At 45.5% G+C, this 9,414-nt stretch overlaps 1 protein-coding gene across 3 annotated transcripts in view; it reads right to left on the bottom strand.

Moving 5' to 3' along the window:
• Window positions 1-342: 342 nt before the first annotated feature.
• Window positions 343-9,414, bottom strand: part of SFMBT2 (Scm like with four mbt domains 2) — a 194,804-nt gene continuing 185,732 nt past the window's right edge. For all 3 annotated transcript variants that reach the window (XM_077836919.1, XM_077836910.1, XM_077836926.1), the window contains exon 21: window positions 343-7,731. In XM_077836919.1, the coding sequence (XP_077693045.1) occupies window positions 7,591-7,731 (141 nt within the window). In that variant the 3' untranslated portion in view covers window positions 343-7,590. The remainder of the gene's footprint in view (window positions 7,732-9,414) is intronic.

The following is a 9,414-nucleotide window of genomic DNA, read 5'->3' as shown; positions in this document are numbered from 1 at the left end:
GCTCCTGCAAACAGCTGTGAGTGGGTGGACCCTCGAGCCTCGCCAGAGCCCTGTTGAAGTCAATGATGATCTGCATGAGTGCAGAAGTCCCATTACAGGATCGGCGCCTTAGACTGCACAGTCTTTAGGCTGGAGGACCTTGTCTCTTTGAAGAGCACAGCAGCCTCTGGGGAATGGCATAAATAATGGACCGTGTAAACTGGAATGGAGCTAAGCCGATTTACAGCAGCAGAGGGTATGATCGAATATATTTTAGTATTACCTCCCCCAGAAAGAATGAACTACATGAAGGTATCATCCCTCACGCAAAGACCAAAGAACACCCAGCCAAACAAGACATAATTTATTATTACTTTATTAACAATGCGGCTTACAATTCTTCAAGTAAAAAGGGGATTTCTTTCATTTTGAATAAAAATTAAAATATAACTCTGAATATAGATTTTCATTTATTTACATGAAAACATATATACAGAATACAATCTTACAGCAAACTAACAACATGCCCTTTGCCCTGTTGAATTTTAAAAAGTAAAAACACCAGCAAGTTTGGGGATTATTTTTTGTTACACACCACAGGGGCTATATACATAAGATCTGAATCAAATCTGCAATACAAACTGGAATGCAAAACGGTCAAAGGACTTCCCACGGACACCACTACGAAGGGGTTATGCTGCTGTTCGCCATCATTATTTTCTCTAAAGAAATGACCGGGTGTAACTGATCATCTTTTGCTGATCTTGTTTTCATTCTGAATTTACTAACCTAAGGGTTGGTTCTATCCATACCATACTGAAATTACTCGCCTCTGTTGAACTGTTTTACTAGTGACAGTCCAATGTCCGGAAGGACGACTAACCCTGCTTGTAGTCTCAATGGTGGCAGTTCTTAAATATCCACACAAGCATTTTTCCAGCAATCAGATCTATACAAAGGGGAGAATTTGGTTTATGTCCGTTAATATTTCCCATTGAGAGCCAAGGGCCTGATCCAGCAAAACACCGAAGCACGTGCATGGGAGCTGTCGCTTTGGTTTCCATGGAACTGCTCATATGTTTAAAGTTTATGAACATGCTTGAAGACTTGATCCAGTTTCTATTTAAGTCACTCTGAGTCTTTCTATTGACTTCAATGGAAATTAGACCAGGTCCTAAAGGTGGGATACACAAAGGTATTTAGGCACCTAACTCCCTTTGAAATCACTTTTGCTGTCATGGGTCCAAACTCAGACATTCTCACCTGTGACCAGATCCCCCCATCCCAAAGTTGGAGACTTGAAAATGCCATAAGCTTCCTCCCTGCGGGTTTCTTGGGAAGCTTCCCCTCAGATGGAATGAGTTTGATGGGGAGAGGTGGCCACCTGAACCCACAAATCCACAGGAAATGGAACCCCAGGTCCCCAGAGGAGAAAACAATCTGAGCCACTGCTCTCCCCTGCCCCATGAGTGCCCAAAGCTGCGCTGCCATTGGCCAACTCCCTCAGCAGCCATGGAGGAAACTAAATTCCTACCTGCTAACATCTGAACGCTATAGACAGAGGACCTAGCATTGACTGTATTTCTATTTACTGGCACGTTTTTCTTTTTTGGCACTTGAGTTTTTAGTCACAAGGACCAATCTGAGCCACGTCTATGTCAGAACACAGTGCACCAGAAAAAGAAAAACCGGTGCGAAGGGGCTTGGCATTTCTGAACTCCAAGAATCTGTAATGGTAAGTGGCTTGATTCTCAGAGGTGCCGAGCGTTTGCAGCTCCTCCTGAAGTCAACGAAAAGGCTCCAGAAACCACGGGGCCTCCTTTTTCAAGTGGGTAAAGGCTGATTTCATGGCCTGGCCTTGGCCAGCTGGGTTTGAAAGAGCTGGTGACTGGGTTTGCTGAGGGATGCACCGGCTTTCCAATCCAGACGGGTTTCAGATTAAATTCAGGTGGTGACAGGGCAGATTTACGGGGATTTGAGCACCTCACCCCGGCTCCCTTTCAATGGGAGTAAGGTGCCTGGCCTACTGAAGTTTTGTAAACTCCACTCGGCGCCTCTCTGAATCTCTAGGAACCTACAGCTCTGTGTACATGGGCATGCAGGTAGTAATGTAGACATTACTGCAGTGTACCACTCACCTTCTCAATAAGGGCCCCATCCCGCACGGCGCATCATTGGAAGTGCTGAATGCCATCAATTTCCATTGGGTGTTGAGCGCACGCAGGGCATGTCTACACTTACCGGGCGGACCGACGCTGCGGTGATCGATCCACCAGATCTAGGGAAGACCCGCTAAATCGACCACAGAGCGCTCTCCTCTAAGTCGACAGAAGAGTTTCTCCGGTCGACCCATCAGGGTGTAGACAACGCAATAAGTCAACCCAAGCTACATTGACTCCAGCTTCATTATTCACGTAGCTGGAGTTGTGTAACTTAGGTTGAGTTAACCCCGTAGTGTAGACCTGCCCTCAGTGTCCCCAGGATTGGGTTCTAGGGCTCCAGCCTGCGTCCACCGAGGCAGAGCTGGGAAGGGGTGGAACGTCAGCACCTGGAGGCCAAGTGTCAGAGGAAGTCTTTCTTTAAAACCAAACACCAGTGCCCGGAGGTTGTCATGGCTCTGTCAAATGGCTCGCAGAGGCGACAGGGGCCAGGGGCAATGGCTTCTTGGCACAGAACTTGGGAGCAGCCTAGCAGTGTCAGGTGGGGGGAGGGAGCTCTCTACCTGCTGGGAGCATCGGGGGAATCTTCTAACACTTCTTGTAGAGAGGTGGGAGGAACCATGTTCTGGACCTGGAGTAGGAGTCAAGGAGCAGGGATATTGGCAGGGAGAGAAACAGGAGTTGAGACTCTCCTCCCCCACTCCCCTTGGGTTCTAAGGATGACTATATTTCTCCTTCAGGCTCTAAGGGGTGATCCAAGACATCAGTGAGGAGAGGGGCTTATTAGCATGGGACCAAGGATATTACTTTTGCATCACATTTTACATGGCTTAATAAGACGCCAGCGAGTAGAGCTTTGCGGCCTATAGGCCAGGACCTGGTCTATGCCAAGGGGACACTGGAATACAGTGCAAAGCTGCTGCCATCTTCCCTGCTATAGGGGGCTCAGAATGGGCCAAGCACGGATTCCAAAGTGGAACGTGCTGGCTTGGATGCACCGATTCAGCACTTTCTCCCTCTGCCAGTGGGGCTTCTGCAGAGCCTTGACTGTCATTTAGAGTTGACTATCCTTGGTGGTAAGACCCAAGGGAGGTCAGTGGCAGGACCACTGCACGCTTCCTTCTTGGAGCATAGCTGCTCTCAGGCCCAGTGGGCTGGGCTAGCACAGTGAGGTTTAACGTACGTCCTTCTCAGTGAACTTGGCAATGGAACCACAGTACTGCTGCTTGGCCTTAAGGAATGACCTGCCAGTGGACAATAATGTTCCCAGCCTTTGACCAGGGTAACCATGTTCAGGCCCTTTAGCCCTTCAATCTACAGAGATAAAATATGCCATTGTAAACCTCAATCCCCAGTCTAAGAGCCAAATTCAGAACTGGGATAACAAGATGCAGCTTCATCAAGAAAGTCTGCACCCGATTACACCCATTCTGAATTTGTCCCAATACATATTAGGTGAAAATGTGTCTGTTTATTAGTATTTGACCTAGCAACTTTATCCACATTTCACTCTAGAGCAATCTTCTTTCCAAATATGACCTTAGCAACACACTATTCTAAAACCTTGTTCATTTTCTGGAACTTGAATTACGTGCTGGAAAGAGTCATCCCTCAATTCTGATGTCTCCTCGAATCTTTGTGACAATCCAAGCACCTTGTACAATTAAACTGTGTTCAGAATGGGTTTTCTTTTACATAAAAAATTAGCTAGGAAATTCAGCTCCCCATCTCTGCAAAGGCAATTATAACAACAGACTAAGTACATCTGTTTGATACCTTCCCACTCACTATTCTAGGTGTCAGTATAATAACACACTTGCCACATAGGCCAAGTCAAGGTAATTTCGGAATAACTAAGGACTGGTGGCCACAACTATCAGCTGTCTCCAAAAGGAAGCGAGAAAATAAATGCAGACGGTTAAGAAAAAAAAACGCTGAAGGTGGGGAGTAGAAATATACAGCTTATGTGGGCTAAAATTAAACTCTGCTTTTTTGATAGATGTGATTTAAATCTCACTGATTATTACCATAAAGAAACAACCACCAGTAAAAGCTCCCCTTGTAACTTTCATGAGACTGTATGTCAGTAGCCAAAGTACCGCCTCCCACACGTGCTGACTGTTATTTTTGCCGGTGGGTGCTCCTCTCGGCCCCTCCCCACATGCAGGCCTCGGGGGTGGGGTGGGGGGGGAAGAGGCCGAGCAGGGCCGGGGCCTTGAGGGGGAAGAGGCTGAGCAGGGGAGAGGCCGTGGGGCAGAGCAGTGGGCAGGGCCTTGGGGAGAAGATGCTGAGTGGGGGTGGGGCCTCGGGGCAGAGCATGGATGGAGCAGGGGTCAGGGCTATGGTCCCGGTGCTGGGGCCCACAAAAGATTAGTCCAGTCCTATGGGTGCTGAGCACCTGCTATTTTTTTTTCGGTGGGTGCTTGAGCCCTGGAGCATCCATGGAGTCGGTACCTATGCTGCCACCCCATGTCTGGACACAGCGAAGGATTTCAAGACTGGACGTTATCCTGTGTGCAAAGTATGCAGCCATCCACACCCTGATTCATTCTTACAGGAGAATTTCACTGCCCCAGAAATAGCTACAGTTAGATGACTTTCACTCTATCAGCACTGTGAACGATCCTAAGTTCTTGCAGTAGGTAACAAGGAGCTCAGATGCATTAAACTCCTCTGGTGAGCTTCAGAATGAGGCAAAGGGGCAGAAAATTCACCAGTATCAGGCAGCAATTAGCTAGGGCAGCTCAGGGATGCTGAGCTCCTGTGCTACATACCCCACACTCTGGCTTTCCTTCGCTAGGATACAGTCTCTTGGGATTACTGCTGGCTGACAGGTTAGAGCAGCCCTGAGGGTGCTCTAACCTATGCCAGGGTAGGGAATGGTCTCAGCTGAACCGGAAGCTGTAATAGGCTTCCTGGTGCCCCTTTTGGTTGTCCCCTATGCAAACTAGCACAGAATATAATCCGGGCCCTTTCTTTATATGAGTTTAATCATAGGAAATTTTAAAAGAGATGGTGGATATTAAAAAAAAAAAAAAGAGAGTGTTATAAAGGGATCAAAAGCAATTATCAAAATGATTAGAGTGACATGGGGCACTGCTCTATGTCCAGTAGAATTTCCATTATAAAACCTGTCTCTAATGGCTTGTAGGACAAATTAAGGGTTAATTCATTTATTGATCAAACAAAAAGCCTCAGAACAGGAACAGCCACTTTCTCCTCTTCCTTTAAATAAAGATAATTTAAACTTTAATACTAGGAGCTGCAGGACAAAGCAGCTGAGCCTGATTCTGCCAGTCCCCCGTGTATGAAACGTCTATCAAAATCAATAGGAGTCTGGCAGGATCCAGCCCCATGTGCAGCCATTTCTTTGTATCCAAATTCCAGAAAAATGAAATTAATTGAGAGCAGAAACAATGGCACCAAAAGGCAAACTAGGAAGACTCCTTGAGAATCTATAGGGCCATCTATATAGAATCTATATTGAGTCAATAGTTCTTGCATAAAACATGCTCCTAAGCAGATTTTGATATAATGTGTAATGGATGTTTCAGAGTCATTACACTGCACCAAAAATCCATAGAATTTAAGGAGTCCTCAAGAAGGAATTTGTGTGGTAGAACCCAGTGGCAGTTAATGATAAGTGGGCTTCTCTGAGCGGACCTAGTCTTCAGGATAATCAGATCCATGTCAGCTGCAATGAGACAGTGTAAACCAGAGTTTTAAAGTAAAATCCAAAAAGAATTGACACCAAAAATCTATGTTGAAGTGATAACGTTCAAGATCTGGGTCAAGAGGACAAAAACTCTGGCATTCAGAATGAAGACAAAGATTACATTTCTGTCTCTACCGGAATGTGATTTGACATCACAATATCCCAACAGCGCTGTGCAAAATTTTCATAACAAACCCAAGATTCGGGCAGAGCTCCCTGAGCCTTGAGGACAATGGCTTGTTTGTGGCTTCAGAGGAAACCATGTAAAAGTCTGTAGTTTCCCTGGAAGCCAGGATAAACGTGATGGTTTGGGCTGAATTTTACCTTTTGGGGGAGATTCATTCGAACCTTAAACTCAAAGAAAACTCCCCCCCCCCAACCTGGGTCCTGATTCTGATCCTGCTTTTGGCAGTTTTATAAAGGTATCAACCTCAGTGGAGTTATCCTGATTCACAACAGGCCCAACGGGAGACAGGAGTACATGAGAAATGGAAAAAAGGTCACACGAACCCCGATGACACAAACCCTAGGTGCTTCACACAACTCTTTATCCTCGCCACAAAGATGCGCTGGGTCAGGTTCTCTGGTAGACTCCAGCTATTTTGCACAGCTCCAGTGACACACAGGAGTCCCGCATCCAGTTGAACTGGCCAGAGTGGCAAAGAACAGCTGGTGCACACTGGTGAGTCTGGACCTTGATGGACATAAGCACAAAAGGATGGGTTGGGCCAGATCCTCAGCTGGTGTAAATCAACATCCCTCCTTGCTGAGGTTTTGGGCCACAATTCTGATCTCACTTACCCCAGCATAAATCCAGGTGACTCAGCTGACTTCAATAGATTTACGCAGGTGAAGATGAAATCAGCATTTGCTCCAAAACCTCATCCTTAAATTGGAATGTTCTTGTTTTCTGGGGGTTCAAAGTCAGACCTTGAATATTAAGTGACTATAACTTCATGGGCTTTAATATAAAATACTTCATGCATGCTCCATGGCAAGAATGAAGGAACTACTGTACAGATCCAACCACGGAGACAGAGACAATCAGCTTACTGTACATAGCTATATTGGGCTTGGGAAGAGTTCCTGGGTACTATGCTTTGATGCACACCTTTTAGATCATTGTATTTGTGACTGATACAACAGAGAGCATGGTTTGGATTTCCCGTTTAAAAATCACTTGATAATGTGTTCCTTTTTGCATCACTGTTATATCTCTTTCTTTGTAAGACTGAAAAGAAAAAAAAACACATCGATCATCAAGATCAAAGTTGCAGGAAGCCATGGGTCACTTGAACAACGATCACTCACATTTCAATATGAAAGAAGTGTGCTGGAATCACCGAAGGGATCGTTTATGTCCAGCAACTGACCTCAAGACACCACAATCAGCTACAAATGCGTGAACATTTTCCCTATGGAATGTGTTTGCCGTTTGTAGGAAAGTTTGTTCTTTTTTTTAAAAAAAGATAAAACCTTCTGCTATATTATGGCCTTGCTCCCCCACAATATAACACCCTTGGAGAGATTCACAAAAAGAGACGGCCGCAACACTTCAATGTGCTTTACAAATACGGAAATATTCATTCCACTTGGATTTTTTGTTTGTTTTTGTTTTTTTACAGCAGGTGGCTCAGAGCTTCCAATTCCACGTGTTTTGAGGAAAAACCCAAGTGAGTTGTAACATTAAAAATAAAAAGAGAGAGAGGAGAAGGAAATGCAAGGAGCTAAGTAGAGTCAGTTGGCGTATTGTGCATAGAAAGCAACTTTTACTCGCTCGATCTGGTGACACAACTTGATGGCTGGGCCAAGTTTCAGCTCCATGCATTCTTGCACAGTTGGGAGTGTCAGTAGCAGAAGTGCTTGGCCATCAATGTCCTAGGGAAAGAAGAGACAACGAGAAGTTGCTGTTTGTAGACTACTCCACAGCACCTGAAAACGTGGAACAGTAGGTTTTGCTTTAGGGCTGGTCAAAGCGGGACTGACATCCTAGGGGAGGAAGGCATCTAGCCACACAGCAGCAGTATATTAGTGTGTATGATTTGTCTTACACCTAGAGGTTCCAACTGAGAACAGAGCCCCACTGAGCTAGGTGCTGTAGAGACAGTTCCTGCCCCATACAGCTTACACTCGAAATAGACATGGATGAGAAAGAGGAAGTACTCTCTGCATTGTACAGGTGGGGAAGTAGGCCACAGAGAGAGGCCTTATGTCAGACAGGACACGTGAGGCAGAGCAGGGAACTGACTGCAGCATTTTTGAGTCCTATTCCTTAACCACAAAGCCATACTTCCTCTCTGTGCTGCGTTGGCCCCTGACCTGGAAGGAAAATCTCTGTGGAGTAGAGAGCAGTTCAAAGCATGCCCCGTTCAGTCTTTGGCTTCCCCTGGTACTAACAAAAGTGCTCATTCTGATCTGGCCACTGGGAACCAATTTAGGCCACTGGTGCACTGATACTACTGTTTATCATTGCTGATCACTACGGTCTCATTCCCCCATTGGTCTGTCTTATCCACCTGTTGTGTTTAGTCTTATACTTAGATTGTAAACTCCTTGGGGCAGGGACTGTTTTTTTGTTCTGTGTTTGTAAAGCTCCGAGCATATCCGCTTCTGGTTCATGAGTAGGGCTCCAAGGCTCTATGATATTATATAATAATAACTAATAATAAAATAACTCATTTGACATAGGCCACTGAACAGCCATCAGATGGCAATCATTTTCAGACACAACCAATGGGGTTTGGCTTTGAATGGCAAGTGGAAGATTCCTATAGTTCTTCACTGGTTCCCTTAGTTGCTCAGTGCCCCAGATGAAAGAGATTTTATAACCATTCTCTCCTGGTTTGCTCCTTGGTTCCGCTGGTTAATTAAGAGTTCAAGTCTTTAAGAAAATCAAAAACCCACCAGATTTAAAAGCCAACAAGCAGAATCTGAATATATGATCAGAGGGGAAAAACAGAGGAGTCAAACTGCAGTCAAAGAAATTCACAATGTAGACAACACAGTGAGGGTCAGAAAGAGCATAAACTAATTCTGTCCACAATTAGATTATTTATCATCCTCTAGACGCCTAAACACAGATGATACATGTACGTGGTAAGTACTCTTCTCATCACAAACACCTTCTCTGGTTTTTTTTATATTTCAACTTAATGAACAGGCATATTGCTAGGGGCCCCCAGGTGCTGTCTTGCAGATAGGTAGAGCCAAAGCCTTGCTCACGTGCCGTTAGATGAAGATTGATCCCATAGCACTTTAGGCAAGAGGAGGGGGGTTAGCTTTGGTGTCTTGGCAACATTCCATTCTGGTTAATATCTGATTTCATAGATTCATAGAGCAGAAGGGACCATTGTGATCACCTAGTCTGACCTAGATTCATAGATTCATAGAAGGTTAGGGTTGGAAGGGACCTCAGGAGGTCATCTAGTCCAACCCCCTGCTTGAAGCAGGACCAATCCCCAATTTTTGCCCCAGATCCCTAAATGGCCCCCTCAAGGATTGAACTCACAACCCTGGGTTTAGCAGGCCAATGCTCAAACCACTGAGCTATCCCTCCCCCCC

This window comes from Eretmochelys imbricata, chromosome 1 (genome assembly GCF_965152235.1).
Source record: "Eretmochelys imbricata isolate rEreImb1 chromosome 1, rEreImb1.hap1, whole genome shotgun sequence".
Lineage (NCBI taxonomy): Eukaryota > Metazoa > Chordata > Testudines > Cheloniidae > Eretmochelys > Eretmochelys imbricata.
This window is presented reverse-complemented; position numbering and strand designations above follow the sequence as displayed.